This window comes from Haliaeetus albicilla, chromosome 21 (genome assembly GCF_947461875.1).
Source record: "Haliaeetus albicilla chromosome 21, bHalAlb1.1, whole genome shotgun sequence".
Taxonomy (NCBI): domain Eukaryota; kingdom Metazoa; phylum Chordata; class Aves; order Accipitriformes; family Accipitridae; genus Haliaeetus; species Haliaeetus albicilla.
In genome coordinates this window covers 14,507,754-14,526,928 of record NC_091503.1, presented here as the reverse complement: position 1 = coordinate 14,526,928, position 19,175 = coordinate 14,507,754, and the positions used below count along the sequence as shown (strand labels likewise).

Sequence of the window (19,175 nt, the reverse complement as noted above, 5' to 3'; positions counted from 1 at the left end):
GTGACCAAATTTCTGTGCAGAAGTCCACAGGGACCAGGGGGTTGGCTTTTTTGTTGTTGTTGTTGTTTTTTTGGCTTTTGAGTTTGTGATGGTGCGTGGCTTGGCAGCAGGAGGTGCAAGAGTAGGTGCGTACAAATGACCCTTGGAGCAGGGTCCACACTCCACAGGTGAGCTCAGGCACTTGCACAGAGACGGGGCAGCCAGCTCTTCCCCTTGCTGTGCCTGATAACCTGGGCTCAAAGCAGCCCAGGAGTTTTTAAAGATCCTTAAATGAACCTCCCACTGCTCGCACTGAGTAATGGAGCAGCTGAAAGATGTGAGGCTTCAGCACTTCCAGTTTGAGGAACCTGTAGGAGCTGGAAGGCAGAGACAGCGTTGGTCCCTGCGATGCCTGTCCCTGTGGCTTTCTTCCTTCCCTAGGAACAGGTGCTCCCCATAGGACTTGTCATTTGGGACCTAGAAGCAGACCGTTCAAAAAGTGCAGCTTTTAGACTAGTGGCTGAGGCTGTCCCTTCTCTGGAGCCAAGCATGGGGAGATTTTGCATTCAAAGAATTGTTAATTTTTCAAAACACGCACTTGCAGTACAGGACTTTCTGCAGAAGGATATGCCAAAGCATCCATGCAGCACCAGTGGTAGTAAATAAGCTGTCAAGCTGAATGGCTGTCATCACAGCTGTTATATATTTTTATTACCTGATATCATTTGGATTGCAGTCTGCCTGAATTCTCTCTTTTTTCCTTCTTCTTCAAAAAAAATAATACTTTCTCTATCTAGGATGGAGGTTTCTCTCGGCTGTCTTCCAAATTGCATCAGCCTTAAAAGATAGTACCATAACAGTGCAATTGCCTGGTCCACTGCTTAAAAGTATAAGAACCGAGGCAGCATCCACAGCAAAGATCAGTGCTTTGTGAAGGAAATTTGAGGTTTATTATATATTTGAAGTTAAAAGTAGTTGGTAAATTTGTTTTTAGAAATGTCTTTTGGAAGATTAGTTGAAAATGATGCCTAAACAAGAAAGAAGAATATGCTTGGAGTCAGATCTGAAAGTTTTCATATCTATAGAAGTATGGGAGGTTTTGTTTGTTTGTTTTAAGATTTACATTTTTTTTTTTTAGTTCTATATCAAAATAAACTCATCTGAAAAAAAGGAAGAATGATCACTTAAGCTAGTGACTCAGGTGAATATCAGCACTTGAAGGAAACAACCAGATGGAAAATAAACTTTTTTATTTTGTAACTCTGTGTGCATGTGTATATTTTTAAGGCAACTAACCTAACACAATATTGGTTTTGCTAGGGGAAGCTTTTAGAGCAACAACCGAATGTTGCCTGGAGCATACACAATACTGACCTGTATAAAAGAATGGCTTGAAGTCTGCATATGTGGAGAAGATTTTTGACATGTTTAAAAAAATCTGTTCCATTAGAATCGTAAAAAGTAATTCTTCTCTTTCCTCTCTCCATCTTTACAAGAGAATCCAAATCACTTCTGTCGGCTATTTTCCTTCTTTGGTCTGAATTATCATGTGCTAACTGCATACCTCATTCATTGCCTGCTTGGCAGCAAATGTCTATTGCAGACAGTGCTGCCTCCTTCTCCCAGTTCTCTCAAAATTGTATTAAAGGGGAGAACACCTCCAACGTTATAAAACTCTAATATGTCCTATTTCTAGGTGATAAGATCGTTCCTATATCATTTGAGAATCAGTGTAAAAGAAAATGTCATTAATTTACACATTCTGAATCTGTTTTCCCTCTTATTTGTTTCATAAGTGATTCTTCTGCTTTTTGAAAACAATTACATAGCTCACGAACGGTTAAGTGAACAGCTAAACACTATCAGTTCTTCCTCTGATAGAAACTTGGAAGCGACCCTAACGTGTTTTCCATCTTTGAAGTATTTTCCCAGAGTCCCTTCGGTGGCTGATGGCTACGCAGCAGTTTGAGGCATCCAAGGAACTGATCCTTCAGTTCACGCACAAGAACAGGGTGAACACGGAAAGTGACATCAAAGGAGTGGTGCCCGGTGAGTAGGACAGACAGACAACCGCAAATCCCTCCATTCAGATGAAGTTGCTTGCGTTTCACTAATGGCTGCCCATGGCATTGCTGCCCAGAATTAAATAATCCATTTACTGCCTGTAAAATCATCCTGTTCATTCATTCATTCATTCATTTTGCTTTTCTTGAAAAACAATTCCAAACTCCAGCACTGTGTTTAAAATTACTTGGCCTGTTGAACAGTCCTAGTAATTATAGTCTCATCTTGCAGTGCCATATGTCTTTAGAGACATCTCTTGAAGAATTTTACCATGGCTACAGAGTGCGCCTTCAGCCCTGTGTGCCTCTGGAAACTGTGTTTTAAGGAAGCTGCTCGCTGGGATCCTGCCCATCACGCAACACTTATTTTGTTGGTTTGGAGAAGCGGCAGCACTTGAACCCCCAACTCTGAAGTGCCAGCCCTGTGGCAGACCTAAACCACGTTGCAGTTTCTCTTTAAAGCCTTGCTCCAAGAGACATTTTGCTTTCCTGTCCTGCATCCTCTGAGTGACACTGCTCTGGGGATGGGGTCCTGCAAGCCGCAGCAGTAGGGTGCAGTTTTTGGTTGAGAGTCTAAATTATTGGTTTCTTGGATTACTGATGCTTTAGAAAGAGCTGACTCCTCTTGTCATCAGGATTGTCACTGAAATAGCCGTGCTCCTGTCTCACAGGGTGCTTTGCAGAAGAGACTGTGTGCGTGTGTGGCTCTAATTACAACGAAGGCAAAAAGTTTCTGGATCTTCATCTCACTGGTGCACCTGTCAGATTTGGTTCAGGCTCCCCTCTTCCTTCTCACAGGCCTGACGGTGCCCGTAAACACCCATTTTGCACTGTCACTTGCAATCTGTATCAGACTACCCACTAGTCAGAAAACAGTGGAAATGTTTCTTTTTTTTTTTTTCCCCACTTTTTCAAACCCTACCTGCTCTGACCCCAGGGGCTGCAGGAAGACCTCACCCAGTAGCTCTGCCCACGGGTAGGGGTGATGCCTCCTGCGCTTGGCTGGTACTCGCTGTCAGATGTCTCTGGGGTAACTGTAGCTTCCATCAGTCAGTGCTAAAGGCATCAGTCAGCACTGGAACAGACTTCGTCCAGAGTAGAAAGAATGTCACCATTAACATCAGTGCCTAATGAATGAAGCAGTCTTCATCAGTGAGGGGCGAAAAAGTCTGATTTGGGTCTGTGGTGTTCATACCCAGGTCACTGCTGTGATTTCTGGTGCAGTTGGCAGTCTGGCGTTAATTAGCTTGTTTGCATGTAATTGTGTCTGTCCTGGATCTGTGTCGCACACAACATGGCTTTGCAATGGAAATGCCATTTTTCTGGTAAAGTTCTGAAAAACGTAGGGGTATATGAGCAGCCATTAACCTAGTGACCTTCATCCCCCCCTTTTTGCAGATCTTCCCCAGAGTAAATGATGGATCTTGGAGAAAACCTCTCTCTGAGGCAACAAAATGTCTCACAATTGGAGTTTCCCAACAAACTCTAAATTTGGCTTTTCTCAGTTAGTCCGCTTCTTGAATTTGCAGGTGAAATTAAATGTATTTTAGGGGAAAGAAAAAATAAATTACCTGAGTTTCCTTTAAGGAAAACGATAAAGATGCAACTGTGTGCTAGAGGGATTTATTTAAGCCATGTATAATGATATTGTCCATGGAGGAATGCTAAGTATCAAAAAGGTTTTATGGCTATTATTCGCAACTGATTACTTTATCCAGCAGTTTCGTGGTAGGGGTACGCTCCTGTTTAAGGAGGGACTCCCTTTCATGTGGAAGACAGGGTGTTATTACACATCTTGATGCTGTGGATTCTCTGCCTGCAAATACTTTTAGATATAGCAGTTGTCAGTACGTCACCCTTTGCAAACTTAAGTGATACAGAACATGGTGATTTCTGTCTCCTTGTTGATGCTGGATTTGTTGGGCATATTGCTGGAGTTTTTTATTGTTTCTTCTCTCGCTTTTTCTCTTTAAACTCTCTCTACAGCCCCACATGTTAAGGCTTTCCTGACCCAGCTCTGTAGGGACGCTGCATTTCTGTAGGGAAAGTAAGAGAGAAGCAGTATCAAAAGGATGAAATGAGCTTAACTAAAAATTTTGGAAGGAAGGACCTTCTCTCTCATTCTGGGTGCATGGGAGTGTTGATGGTCTGAGTGGGCACAGGAGAAAAGTAGAAATCCCAAATGAAGAATGTGATCAAACAGGCCATGTGTCTCCAGTGGGTCAGTAAGCAGAAGAAAGCATTTCTCTGCTTTTGTGTGTTATAATCACATACCCATAGTTGCTGTAGCAAGGAATGAGTAAAAAGCTGGTACTTCTCTGGCAGAAAGGATGCTATGGAGCCTGATGCAGATATCCCCTATTTCCCTTTGACTCCATTGTTGAGCTTTCCTATCTGTGTGGAGGGGGTTTTGTTTGTGATTTGTTTTATTCTTTGTTTTCCATCTGAAAGGGCTGGAAACTGTTTTGCTCTAGTTAGGGGCCATTGTGTTGCTGTTTATTATTCCTCGCTGCATTGTTGTAACAGCCTCCTGTGATTGAATTACTCCCAATACAATTAAACCGCTCACTTGCAGTCCCTTCCAGCTGGTAACCCCACTGTAATTTTACTCATATGTACCAGTCAAATTAGTGTATCCTGTATAACAGATAACTGCAGGAGTTACAGTAGTTTCATGTGTACCCATTTTGGCAGCTGATACGAGTTCCATAATAAAAAGAAGTAGCAATCAAGTGGGTGAAGTATTTCTGGGATGGAAGAAAACGTGATTTTTAATTGCTGTCCAAGCAATGAACAGGCTTATTTTCCTTTCTGAAGAATCACACCATTCCCATTGCCTGCTGAAAGCTTTTACTGGTCCATTTGGCTGCGCTCCCATAGTGGAAAGTGCCACTAACCTTCTATAAGGCCTCTTTGCTCCACAGGGAGGTGGCCCGCGTATTGAGTGGGAAAAAAGGAAGCAAAATTTGTCTGCTGTTTTTGAATCAGTCCATAGGGTGGGAGCAGTTTGCCAGTGCTCTTCTGGGAGATGTCTCTAAAGAGAACAACTAAATGTCTGGACAGTGCTCCAGCTGCAGCTGAAAGGTCCGGCAGCTGTGGTAACAACCCATGTCTGGAGAAAATCAGCATGGGCAGTTGATGGGCAATGCTCAGCCAGCCAGAGAGTATGCATGGCAAACAAATTAAAGTGAGACAAGGGATGTTGATAGGAGTCCAGAGTGTTATAAATTAACATTGCCCTTATCTTCTCAGTAACCTGCCCCAGGGGTGTAATGTAGTGTCTGTTGTTGGTTGCAAAACCAAAGGAGAGCTGCCTCCTTGACAGCTTTAAGTGGCTTTATTTTTGAGTGATTGGTGCACCTTGTGATTTTTGGCAGGAATAATTAGCCTTCATAAAGAGATTTTTGGGTTTATGTGGTCATATTTTCTTCTTTAATGCTTAAGAAATCTAGGTGTGCTAATTAGACATGGTTAAATCATCCCTATTGTTTTGAGTCTCAAAATTTCACCAGTTGGCTCAAGACTTTACGCTGTTTTAGAAAGAAAAATTTAATTTTGTATCAAGGGAATGGTTTTTATCCAACTGCATATTGAAATGTCATTTGTAAAACAGGCTTGGTGAGTTTTATTGACAAATATTTCAAAACATTATCCCAAAAAGTCAGCTTCAATCATGAGCAAATGAAATATTTGATAATATTAGTTCAGTACAGGTTTTTCACTGCCAGTTTCTCCAAAAACTTCCCCATCTCTTCCCTGTTCCCCTGTGGAACAAGAAACAAATGTATATTTCAGTGCAGCTGCAGGGCAGTCATTTTGACCTGAGTGAAAGAAAGCTAAGGAAGCATGGAGATCTGTTTAAAGAACAGGAGAAAAGAATGTTTGGGGGAATTGGAAATCTGAAAGCACCAACAGTCCTTCCACCTTTTAAAGGTGTGTTGAACATGAGGTGGCTTTCGTTATTTTGGTAAGATGCATGTTTTTTCTTCGTGTGGGGCGAAGGGTCTGTTGGCTGGAACAGGTCAACTGCTGCAAGCAGATCTCCCCTGCACCAGCACCCTGCCCTGCCGGTGTGTTTGGCCGTGCTGGGAAAGGCACCACTTGGGTACCAGGAGTTCCCTGAGTGTCAGACTTGATGCCTCCATGGAAACTCCCCCTTGTGTGGTTCTCCTTCTTTTTCCCTGTGGTGGGAGACATTTCAGGTGGTCTGTAACAGAAAAATAACTGCTTGACCAGGCTGAATAACAAAACCTCCTTTTTGCTCATCTCTAGATGAAAATTGGAGTGCTCCTGCAGACAGACAGGTTATAGCTGTTCCTTTCCAAGGGTCCTTTCAAAGCTTAGAGAAATAATATTGATGTAATTACAAAAGTGGCCAGCAAAGATCAACCATTCAAATAGATGCAAAGACTTTAGCGTGCAGGACATGTTGTGGAGAGGAAGAAGGGCTACAGTGCTGACAAGTATTGTGTGTGCATATGTGTGTGGATTGCAGTTAGGAAAGCTGTGGTTTTCAGAGGCTTTCCTTTTAATGAAAAAAAAAAAAATTATCATTCACCTTTCTTGCTACTGAGCAACATGCTTCCATGACTTTTCTTTTATAAATAAGCTAGTTCCCTGTTTTGTTTTGCTATTTTTTTTTCCTAAGCCTGAGGCTTGGATCTATGTACTTGCATGCTTTTCTTTTTTCATTGGGTAAATAGCAGAGGGAAGGGTGAAAAAGCCTTATGTCTGAAAGTCAATCTCTTTCCCTAATAGAAGAGATTAACTCTCCCTACAAAGCTTTACTCATACCCTTAGATGATCACACCTACAACTACGCCACTGTTTTAAAGCTTGTGGTGGATGAAGAGCCGGGTGTATTAGCTAGAGAAAGAAAACAAGTTCCCTGGTCCCGTAATGCAGGTAACTCCATGTGATGCTGCTACATACAAACCTGCCAGATGTGTTCCTTTACTAGATCTTGTTTCTTGGTTGTTTAATATTGCCAAACTTAAATATCCCGTGCAAGTCCCAGGGGGCAGTCAGGTAAATGTGGGAAGTTTAGTTAAAACAGTTCAAGGTGCTACTTGAAGGCATCCTTTAAGTCATACAAAGGACTGTGTGTCAGCCACAGAGATTTCCATCTCACACAAAACCAGCCAGTGATTTCTGTTGCCCTCTTGTATGTTAAATCAGCTTTCAGGAGGGGCTGGGTTTCTCCTGGTGGTTCCCTGTTGTCCAGGAGCAGGAACTGATGGAGTTTGTGCAACTCTTTAGGGACACGCAGTACATGATAAATAGTGAGTAACAAGAATAAAACTGATCACTGCAAGTCCTCTTCTGCTGGCTAGGTCTACAGGAATGGAAGAGGAGAGCCCGTGCGTGCCCTGACTGTATCCTTGGTGAGGGCCATAGTAACCTCCGACAGCAGCAGGGTTTGGAGGGGACAGGGGGGAAAGGGAGCACTCTACTGAGGCCTTTTGATGCCACTGGGAAAAGCCAAATACACTAGAAAATTAAAAAAAAAAGGGGGGGGGGGTGTCAGCCTCTATTTAAGCTTGAATGACTCTTTCTCACTAGCTGAGTCCTCCACAGACCCTCGCTGGCCACGCTCCAGCCTGTCGCAGCTGCTTTGTGCCCGGCTGGCACACTGGCTCTTTGCCGCAGTGCTGCTTTTCCTCCCGGAGGAGCCGGCTTTACGGGGCAGGAACCGCGTGCGGAGGGCTGGCAGCGAGCCCTGGTGCTGCCCCGGCCCCTGTGCACCAAGAGGGGAGAGAGAGGACGGGGGAGTCTGGATGTGGATGTGAGGGGCAGGAGAGGAGACCTCGGGGACCAGGTGGAGGTGGAGAGCAGTAAGTGGGGACCAGTGGACAGAGAAGAGAGGAAGTAAGAGAGTGAAAAGAGTTGTGGGAGCAAAGAATAACGACAGTTGGAGGGGCTTAGCGGGGCAAAGGTACAAGGGATGGCTGTAGAGGAAGAGGAGAGGAAAGCTAGAGCATGGAGACCAAAAGGGCTGCGATCATTTGCTTCCCCCTGCCTCCAGAACAAGCTGTCAAGGCCACGGATTCAATCTCAGCTTTCTTCTCTTGTGAAATCCACTGCTAAAATGTGTGCTTCACCCCTCCGTACTGCCCAACTCACCTGCCCTGCCTGCTGCGATTTCCTCCGTAGCTCCGGTGCTAGATAGCAGCAATGCATGTGTAGGTATCTGAAGTCTCCTGATGGCCCAGATAGGGCTACACACAGTGACATTTGATGTGTTCTTTGTGTTGTTTTTTGGTTGGTTGGTTTTTTTTTTAATGTTGGTAATGTTAGAGGACTGTAAACATTGACAAGTCGTGCTCTGGAAAATGCAAGAAGTCAGGTTGCCTGGGCAACCCTTGCTTGGCCTCCTGGCATGAAGGCATGATGATACAGCCTTTAATAACATGATTACGACCTATTTTTTCCACAGGGCATAGGATGGACGAATCAGTGCATAGGATGGACGATGCTGTGGGAATGAAGCTGTTGTCTGTTCCTCATTTGTTGCAGAATTTGGAAGGTGTGTAGTGAATGAGGCAGAGGGTTGCAGAAGGAAAGAGGACAGTCTTGGGGAAATGAAGCTGAATGCCTCCTGAAGAGCTGTACTCGTTCCCTGTGTCTGCCAGGGATGTTCTTGTACCATGATGGAAATTTCCCTGGAACCAGGCTCTTTCAGTGCTGTCACTAATCATAATTTCTTCAGTGTCTGTCTCTAGCATGTAATTCTGGGGTTTGATTTGCAGAAAGCTGGGAGCATTTATATTGGCACCTACAAGGCTGCATGATTTTTCTCATTCTGAACACAATTCCTTTATATTTTATCTCCCTGCCTGCAAAACAGGAATAATCTTTGTCCTTACTCTTACAAGAAGGTGGTGGAGATGATTTCGTTGGTATTTATGAAGTACATGAATATTCTGACAGCACTGTAGGAATGTCTCTGAGGAAACCTGTGATTTTGTACTCACTGGGAGGTTTGGATAATAAGGCTGAGGGGCACATGTTGAATGGGAAAGGTAGAGACATCACTAATGGCTGCCCATTTGCTAACTGTAGTGAGCATTCTGGGGGAAAAACTAATGTGCGATCATCTAATTAAGTGCTGTATCATAATGCATATGAGCAATTGATGATTGCAATGGCAACCTTACGTCTAGCTTTTCCTATCTTTTTTTAAACGTGATTAGAAATACAGGATTGAAACAAATTACTGCAAGCAGTCCTTTGCTATTACAGTATTTGAGTTATACAGTTGCTCTTATGAAATGAGCTTCGTTTTAAATGCTGTTAGTATTTATGTCCCATGCTTTTGTTGGAAGGCCATTCCAGACTCCAAATTGCTCTTGTACTGGGTTATGTTTTAGCATTCAATTCAAATACACTATAGCTGTCCAGGTTCTTTGTCTTTCTTCCCTTACCATTTGCTCCTGTCTCTGACTGTCTTTATCTTAAATCTCTTTTTCTCTTTTCCCATGCTATGTGAGCAGACAGCAGCCCTGTTCCCTTACTGAGCTGAAGTTCTCCTCTATCTCCTATCCTTTTATAAATAGGCTTGCCAAAGCTTTAGTTTCTCAAATATTGGTCACCAAAATTATAAAAGAGCACCAGTATTCCATTGTCTGAATTGCAAATACCTCATGGACACAATAAACTGGTGCCTTATAAGTCACTTGTGTTCAAGTAGTATATAACCAAGTCCATCACAATATTTGCTAAAAGCTTATCTTCCAGCAGAAACATTTCCCATTAGTCCCCAACCATTTTACCTTGTATTTTGCGTTTTTACTTGCTTTTGCCACACAGGGTCCTAAGCTCACCCAGTTCCCTCTAATGTCCCATTTCTGTGCTGTACCGCTGGCAGTGCTTCACTTTGTCACCAGCCGACTTCACTGGCACATTCCTAAGGTTTGTGCCAAGCTCCCTAGCAAGGTTATTAAACAAGATTTCTTTTTTTTTTTTTTTTGACAATAAGATGAGTCACCCCACCACTAACCTCCTGCCATCCACTTATGATTTCTATTTTTCTATCCCTTATTGCTGTCTGCCCATCAGTCAGCTCCTTACCCACCTCATAATTTCTGTATGTGACTTGATAGCCTTCAATATTCCTTCACTATTAGGCGTTTCAAAAACGCAATGTATCAGGCTGCTAGTCCTCCACTATAAAAATAAATAAATAAGTAAGCACAAAGGGAATTCATGGAGACAGAAAACCTAGAAGGTATAAATAACCCTGTGTACCAGTAACTCAGTATGGCTGAGAGTAGGTTGCTTCAGCTCTGCATTTCAGACTGGTCTACCTCCTGCTGCAGAGCTGTCATGCTCTGCGGATTGATTGAGCATCTGTGCTGGGCTTCCATAGCTCTTTTCATGTTCAAAGAGCTACTGACAGTATCGTTTAGCAGCCAGAAAAATCCAGCAGAAGTCCGTCACCACAGGACACTTGTCATTTTGGACATCCTTTTTCGGCTGCTTGATTTGAGCTTTGTCTATTTTGTCTTTGCCAAGTGATGCAGAGATGGGTGACTTCATTTGAAGGCTTTAAAGATACTTTCTGATTTTGAAAGCCATGCTCCTGAAACACAGAGAATCCCACGAGAATTCAGCAGCATTGGGAGCTGGAAGCTTGTAGGGTTCCCCTCCCCATGAGACTTTTAGTGTCTTATGAATAGTTTTAATTTCCACTGAGATAAAGAGTTAGCTTGTTGACAGTTTTCCTACTGAGCCCCTGAATAGTACGCCTAGAGTGTGTGTGGGCTCAGGAGTATGGGAAAACTCATAATGGGCCTCTGAGTAAATAGATAAAATGATTTTTTATTTTCCACACTCTCCCTTCTGGTAAATCAGTCAGAACTGAAACGTTCCATGCAAATTCCTTCTGAACTGGTGACTTCAGTGCAAAATCAAAGAATAGGTTGGGGGTAGGGAGAGTTTTCCTGGTGTTATTCCAGTAACTGAGAGAGCAATAGTTTGCTTCCACAGGCTTTTAATAGGCATTGGCTTGACTTCTCTTTTAAGATCTTAATGTTGACCTCTGAAGTCCAGACAGCCTAAGACCTGCCGCTCTCCTGATGCCCATCACAGTCAGAGCAGGCCCTTTCATGCAAGCAGGCTGCCTCCAAAGTCAGCAGGCCACTTAAATGAGAGCCAGTTCTGTAGTTGATGACTTTTTTGCAAGTCACGTAGCTTATTTGTTGTTACCTGAATGATATTTTGCTTATTGTAAATGATTCCTTTTGCAGTGGGGGTTTTTTTTGGTGAACGGCTGACTGGTATATATAGGAATAAGGGATGGAGAAAGTAGTCAGAAAGATAGATGTTGTTGGAGATTTGGGGAGAGTCATTCATCTGAAGCAGGTGACTTAGATTTGGAGTTTTAACATGTCATAGAGGGATGGAGGAGTAAACATCTGGCAGAGCTAGAAGGCTTTCAGTAAAAAGTCAGAGCTGTTTGCATTCTTTGGTATAAGATTTGAGGCCAGATTCTTTTTTTTCTTTTTTTTTTCTTTTTTTCTTTCTTTTCTTTCTTTTTTCTTTTTTTTTTTTTCTTTAATCCTTGTAATGCAGCTACATCTGGAATCTCCTCTGGGACATTTTCATATAATAATGCTATGTATCCATGCAGCATAACCCCCATCAGAGCAGAAGCAAGGGTCCGCTGAAGGGAGACTGCTGCATGAGGCAGGGTAGAGAAGGGGTGAAATCTCCCTCCTGTGTGATCCTCGCTGCAGCTGAGCAGAGGAGGTGTTTGCCAGTTCACATAACCCACCGCCTATCCATTACTTGAGGGTAGAACAGCAGTTCAGTGAAAAACACTGACAAGAATTAGTTCAGAAAGACTGATTTATACGAAAGGTTAAAGGGGGCCTGGGTGCACATGAGAAGGATGCGTGACAATAAATAAAGAACATGTGGATTGTAGCAACCCCTAATGTATGAACAAAGCAGGAGCGGAGGGCAAAATGATGTTTGGCTCCGAAGAGAAGTGTAACCAAGTTAAGTGTTGCTTCTCTTAATTTTATTAAGTTGTGGCTCAATAAAGCACATAATGACAATAAAATCTACTTTCTCTGCCCAAAGAAAAAAAAGTAAAAACTACTTTGAGAAACAAAAAAACCCCAAATTAAGAAAATCTGAAGAAATGGTATCAAGGACTGTCTCCTGCTGACAGAGGAGGAGATGTTTTACTTTGACAGGCCAGATCTGGTCATTCTTAGACAGTTTGAGTGTGAGCCCTTATGTCCACATGAAATCTGTGCTATGTGTGTTGTTTGGGTGGTGATTTTCATTGTTGCCCTTCAGCTGAAATAGTAAACAGTCATGGACAGCTTTTCAAAACCTTGTGCTGCTTCTAGTGCTTTCTTTGACTTTTTCATTGTAGAAGGTTTGGCTTGGGCTCAATTATAGGCTTCATAACTATGTTTTATCTAACTGCTTCAGTTGTTCTGAATTATTTTATGCCCACTTACTCCTTTCCAGAATCTTGCTACAAAAATCATTTTGACCTTGCTCTTTGAGATTAGGTACCATCTTTTTTCATTGCTTATTTTTTTAATATAGCCCTGATCCATTGCTGAGCCTGCTGAGTGCTCCTGTAGTACAAATATTAAGTTGACCGATTTTCTCTTTTGCTCCACCTCTGTTTTTATGCTTTTGTGAGCTTCATGCTATGTAGATTTAGGAGAAATGTCTGTTATCAGGTAGTAAGGAAAGTAGTATGGCAATCTTCTGCTTAAGTACAAACATTAATATAAAATACCCTTTGCTGCTTTTCTCAGAAGCGTTCCCTGTAGTTAGTCTAGACAGAAGACCAGGAGTGACCTGTGAACAGTGAATAGCTCAACTATTTGCATATAAATAGTGTTTCTTTGATTTATTATTTTTATGATACAATTTTCAAATAAGAGCAGACAAACGTGTCTTTTGTTTTGTTTGTAAATTCAGGTGATTTATCTCATATTTTTTTTCCCCTGCAGCTTGCTTTTGTTTTTCCCTGTCTTGCATCTCTTAAAGAGATTGCTATTCAGTGGAGTAAGGCAGAGGTCGGGGCAGGCCAGTGCGGACAACTGAGGACACGCGGGCTAATTGCGTATGCACAAAGGGAACACATGCACGGTTCAGAACAGGACCACGCTGCCGCCTTTAAACCAGTCAGTCTAGAAAGCAGCAGGACAAGTCTTTGCCCTAAAAAGCAGTCCTAGTCTGTACTCTCGGAGTGCATCGTTTTTGTGATGCTTCTTTATAGCTACAGCTTCTTCCGTTTTTACCGGACTTCATGCCCTTGTAACTGCCTCACTGATCCAGTAGCTTGGAAACAGTGGTTTTGTTGGTACGCTTAGGTAGGTGTTCAAGCTCTAATCTAGTGACATTTGGGAAGTAAGCAGTCCCCTTCATTTTTGTCTGGTGCAAACAAGAATATCAGATGCAATGTTTGTAAGCCTTGTGTGTTACTATAGCACTGTAAAAGAAAAGTTAGCTTGCAGCTGCCCAGCACTTCAAAGACATGGTGAGGCTTTAGCTCTGAAACACAAAGACATCACAGCTGATGATGCCCAAGGATTTTTCTTTAAGGAAATATCTTCTGTTTAGGACATCCACCAGATATTTTTTTTTTTTAAATATTTGAAATGTAGGGGGGAAGAGGATGAGCTGACATAGTGTCCCAGCCACTTCTTTCTGAAACCTGAATTTGAGCAAACCTCAAAAGATTCCCACACAAAATGGGTTTGAACTCCAGTCCTTTCCATGGCTTTTCAGGTGTGCATTGCAGAGATGCAGCAGATCTTGTAACAGAGCTAAGGAGACTGTCTTTGAGAGCAATCCTGCACAAGCACGGTCCTGCCTGTGGGGGTTTAAAAATTAGCAGAATCCTGAAGTTCTTCAGGAAATTTTATATCACGCTTGCTGGGATCAAGCTCCATACTGCCCCCATTCTACATACACGTTTTAAACTGGGAGAAGTTTTGGGGTGTGAAGGAGTTCTTGAGCAGTTCTTCAGCCCCAAGAAGGTTAAGGGACGCCCGGAAGAAAAGGAGAAACCTGAGGTGGACTTTAGGCAGGTAGTTTAGTGTTTTTATAGCTGCTGTTAATGAAATCAATAGTGTCCTGCTCTCCAGAATATCCCTCAGAGTATCTGTAGTTCACAAGCAAAGCTTATCCTCCTCATTCTCCCCAGTGAAAGAATAATTTTCATTTGGTTTGTTTCAGAGCTGGAAAAGGAGATTGCCAGGAGACCGAAGAAAGTCTGCATTGTTAAAGTGGTGGGAACCAGGAACCTGTGGAAAAACATCGTAGTATTGTGTGTGAACTCGTAAGTCCAATCTCCTTCTGTTTGAATAGTTGTGTGGTTGGTGAACTGGAAGCAGTAATGGAAAATGATGGGGGAGCTCCTCTGTTTCTTTGTGTGGGACCCTTCACTAGTGTCTCTGATAAATGATCCTGGAAAAACACCAGCTGTTGCAGGGAATTATTTTTATGGCAAATGTGGAGGAACTCATTGGCTGTTTCAGGGAGCAGCGCCATGTGTTTTCTCAGGTGTCGTGCTGCAAGTGCATTGCTGTCACCAGTGGTCTTGCATGGATATGTGCTGGTACATGCTCATGCATGCAGACATCTGCTGCTGGCACCCTGGGTGGGATTTTTGAAGTCATTGATGCCACAGGAGTGCAAGTTCAAGTTGTTTACATCTGATATATCTGTATTGCAGAGAAAGATGTTGCTTGCCAGTAAATACAGGCCTGCTCCCTTGTATAACAGCTGTCCTTGATAGGTCTTCAAAAGCAGATTACAAAGTGCTTCAGCTCTCCCAAATCGCGTATGGGGCACGCAGGGAGAATGTGCAGTCTCCCACAGAGCAATGTGATGCCTGCGTCCTAAGGCTTCAGCTTGGACATGCCTACATGGACAAAACCAGGCATCTGCCTGAGGGTTTTGCAGGCTACAGGCTCCGAGACCTTCTGCCCAGAACTGAGCACCTTGTACAGAGGAAATAGATGGGCTGCAAATTTAGCCTCTAACCAAACCCAATTTCTGGAAGGGCAGCGGCAGTGGATTTTCAAATTTTTCAATCTTATAAAAATGCTCATTTGAATTCCTTTCGTTATTTTTTTCAGATGGGAGGTGGGGAGAACACTGGAAATCCCCCATCCTCTACTCTGTTTAGAAGTATGTGGCTCTCTTGTGGCTTTTTCTTTATCACTTCAGGGACCTACTCTGCAGCCTTCGTTCCTGTTAGCAGGCTCATAGATCAGTCATAACCCAGAGAGGACAGCCCCTGTGCTGGGCAGATCTGGGCAGTCACCCAGAGGCACACGGATTTCAGGCGTTGGTCTCCAGTGTTATCTGTTGCAGAACCAACTCCGGTTTTATAATTTTTGTGTGTGTCTCCCACCACCCAGTGGGTGACTTCCTCTGTTCTGAAACAGCATTTTCCTCTTAGGCTGAGCTGATAGATTTAATAGTGTTAACGGTATTTGTGAAGAATGTTTATGTGGGGAATTCTTCCCTTCTCCCTCACCCTTTTTAATTACGCACATTTGGAAATTCCCTAAACCAGAACTAGGCAGCCCAAAGAGTGACTTCTGGCAATAGTGCACGGAGGCTGTTTGCTGTCCAAGAAGCGCATGAAGCAGATGTGTGTTTGAGGAAATAGCCTTCATGTTTGTTTTTAGGGGGTGGAAAAAAAACTATAGAATTTTAATTCTGTTATTCCTGTTAGATGGGGCTCTGCTAAATTTTTGTAGCATGGAACATAGAGAAGGAGCCTTTTGCAGGGAATTACGAGACATCAAGGGAGATAAATGTATTTAGTTTTAAAAGCAACTGTTCTGAGCTGCTTAGCAAGTTAAGATAATAGAGTAATTCCTGGGGAAGCAGGCTGGAAAGCAAAGTGCAGATGATACATCAATTTGGTTTATAGGTCATGGCCTAAATAACAACTTTAGCAAGTGTGTTTGCATGCACAGAAGAGAAAGAGAGAAGATACACACTGTTTAACTCTGCCCTCTTATTAAGTATTGTTTTGCTGATTAATATTTCACTTACGGGAGAAATCTGTTATAATCTAGATATCCAAAGCAAATGACATTCTTGTATAAGAGCAAGTATTTGTGCTGGGTTTTTTTAGAGGGGAAGGTGTTTGGTATTGGTGTTTAGAGGGGAAGGTGTTTGGTATTTGGTATTTGTTCAAAAATGCTATTTTTGAACTATAGCACTGAGTCACAAGATTGCAAGAGAAGTTCCCCAGGCCCTGGGCTGTCATGCGCTCAGAGACTGTGTATTCCCCCACCTGTTTCTATGCTTATATTAATATCCAGTTTACACTGATAGAACTTCAAATTCCTGACGTTCAGGATAGAGGGGTATCAGTGTAATGTACCTGCCATTCATTTTTTGGAGACCCGGACCCACACCTGCTGCTCTATCAGGCACAATTAATTTGTGACAGGAGGTTTGTCTGATCTAAATGCCAGGGGCAGGAGGCCTTTGCTGGCAGGGGTTTTTGTGCTGCGATGGGGACAGTTGGGAGCAGTAACCTCCCATAGCAGCTCTGCTGCAGTTTTGTACCCTGTCAGGGGTGATGGCTGGGGCCTCTCATCTGACTTCTGTACCTCCAGACCCCTGCTCACCCTTCCCTCTTCTTCTCTCTTTTCCCTCTTCTCTCTTTTCCCTCTTCTCTCTTTTCCCTCTTCTCTCTTTTCCCTCTTCTCTCTTTTCCCTCTTCTCTCTTTTCCCTCTTCTCTCTTTTCCCTCTTCTCTCTTTTCCCTCTTCTCTCTTTTCCCTCTTCTCTCTTTTCCCTCTTCTCTCTTTTCCCTCTTCTCTCTTTTCCCTCTTCTCTCTTTTCCCTCTTCTCTCTTTTCCCTCTTCTCTCTTTTCCCTCTTCTCTCTTTTCCCTCTTCTCTCTTTTCCCTCTTCTCTCTTTTCCCTCTTCTCTCTTTTCCCTCTTCTCTCTTTTCCCTCTTCTCTCTTTTCCCTCTTCTCTCTTTTCCCTCTTCTCTCTTTTCCCTCTTCTCTCTTTTCCCTCTTCTCTCTTTTCCCTCTTCTCTCTTTTCCCTCTTCTCTCTTTTCCCTCTTCTCTCTTTTCCCTCTTCTCTCTTTTCCCTCTTCTCTCTTTTCCCTCTTCTCTCTTTTCCCTCTTCTCTCTTTTCCCTCTTCTCTCTTTTCCCTCTTCTCTCTTTTCCCTCTTCTCTCTTTTCCCTCTTCTCTCTTTTCCCTCTTCTCTCTTTTCCCTCTTCTCTCTTTTCCCTCTTCTCTCTTTTCCCTCTTCTCTCTTTTCCCTCTTCTCTCTTTTCCCTCTTCTCTCTTTTCCCTCTTCTCTCTTTTCCCTCTTCTCTCTTTTCCCTCTTCTCTCTTTTCCCTCTTCTCTCTTTTCCCTCTTCTCTCTTTTCTTTTTTTGGGAGGCAACGGGAGACAGAAAAAAGAGGAATGGAATAGAGTGGCAAGATGTTGATCACTGGCATCACGAAGAAACTTTTAAAAGAAGGGTAGATGCATTGCTGTGAAGGGTGGTGTAAAAATGTAGATTGAATTAGGGCTTATCGTTTCATCACTCTAATAATCTTTGCAGCACGTGTGACCTCAAGTACTCATTTCTGAGAGGTTTTCAGTTGTAACAGGCTAGCTTGGGAAGTGAGATGCAGTCTTTAGTACGACCAAATGCCACAGGCAGGTGGGTCTTCCTGGAAGACACATCTGTACTGCGTGGTGTTTTGCTGTTCAAGCACACAGGCTGCTTCATCGCAGCAGCACTGGCTCTGTGGCTGTCAGCAGATGCACCGGGAACGGAGAGACGACCTTCTCAAGATAGGGGAGTTCTGAAACACGCTGGGATAACCAGTCACGCGCTAGGAGTCATTATAAAGTTGCTTGCACCCCGATCTTGAGCAACAAATGAAGCCAGGAGATTGCAAATGTCTGGCTGTATAGGGGTTTTTCTTTTGTTTCTTATGATCATTGCTTATTTTTACAGTATCACCTAGAAGTCCGAGTAGAGTCTTTTTGCACCAGGTGTTGCATTTCTGCAGCAGAAGAAATTCTTTCCCCATTAACGTGTTCCCAAGTTGAATTACGTTGCAGTGCACGGCTGCCTTCTCAGCAATGATGTCCTCTTGCCCTCTCCTGTTCCCTCTAGGCTGACTGGTTACGGCATACACCACTGTTTTGCGAAAAGCATGATGGGGCACGAAGCGAAGATGGCGATTACGCACAACTTCTATGCAGACTACTACACCATGGCCGGGATTGCGCTGGCATCCTGCCTGGCCATGTGCCCGGTGGTCGGGTTTCTGGGGAGGAGAGGAGGTCTCCTGCTTTTCATGATCCTTACAGCTCTGGCATCGCTTCTGCAGCTGGGCCTTCTCAACTGTAAGTTGGAGATGAGTTTTTCTGGACCACACAAGTTTGCCATGCAAATAAGGGACCAGAAAATACTAGCATTTCCTTTGCTTTGCTCAGATTTGACATGCCGTACACCTGCTTAGTTTAAGAAGCTGAATTCATTTGAAGGATTCCCCAAATACTTGTTGTCTTAGGTTCATTAACAAAAGGCATTGTGTTCTGGATGAGTCCCTGTGGTGAAGCTTGTTTGAACATTGGGGCTGCTACTAGAGCTGTCACTTAAAAGCAAGCAAACAAACAAACAAACAAACAAAAAGCACTTTTAATTTTATTTCAGTGGAATACCCTCTGGGGAAAGAGCTGAGTAGGGGTTGGAAAGGGAAAACTTTCCCACTTGAGTCTGTTTCTTGAATAGCTTCCAAACAAACAGAAGTTAAAGGAATAGGTGTATGTCCTCTGCCTGCTCCAAGCATCTTGTGACTCATATACAGGTAGCATGGCAATATGCAGCTGAGAGACCCTACTTTTAACATGGTATGTATGTGTAGTCCATGTGAACGTATACACACAATTTCGTGAGGTGACACAGCTTTCCAAATGGGTTGTTCCTGCCAAAAGCAAGAGTGTCCCACCTCCTCCTTTGCAGGCAGTGACCTTTCTCTGGCCCTTTTGAGCTGCTTCAGGTATTAAAACTGCTACAGAAATATTCCCTTTCCTTTTTTTATTTTATTGCCTTGTCTTAATTTTCTGTTGGTTGAGGAAGTTGAACGTGATGGATCAGAGAGGTGTTG

At 43.2% G+C, this 19,175-nt stretch overlaps 1 protein-coding gene across 4 annotated transcripts in view; it reads left to right on the top strand.

The window, feature by feature from the left end:
* Window positions 1-19,175, top strand: part of SLC22A23 (solute carrier family 22 member 23) — a 120,805-nt gene that overhangs the window by 87,531 nt on the left and 14,099 nt on the right. For 3 of the 4 annotated variants that reach the window (XR_011329117.1, XM_069808996.1, XM_069808995.1), the window contains exons 5-8: window positions 1,901-2,028; window positions 8,479-8,568; window positions 14,256-14,358; window positions 18,179-18,411. Coding sequence is in view for 3 of the 4 variants with exons in the window: in XM_069808996.1 (XP_069665097.1) it covers window positions 1,901-2,028; window positions 8,479-8,568; window positions 14,256-14,358; window positions 18,179-18,411 (554 nt within the window). In the remaining variant the exon portion in view is untranslated. The remainder of the gene's footprint in view (window positions 1-1,900; window positions 2,029-8,478; window positions 8,569-14,255; window positions 14,359-18,178; window positions 18,412-19,175) is intronic. The other variant, XM_069808997.1, reaches the window with a different exon arrangement.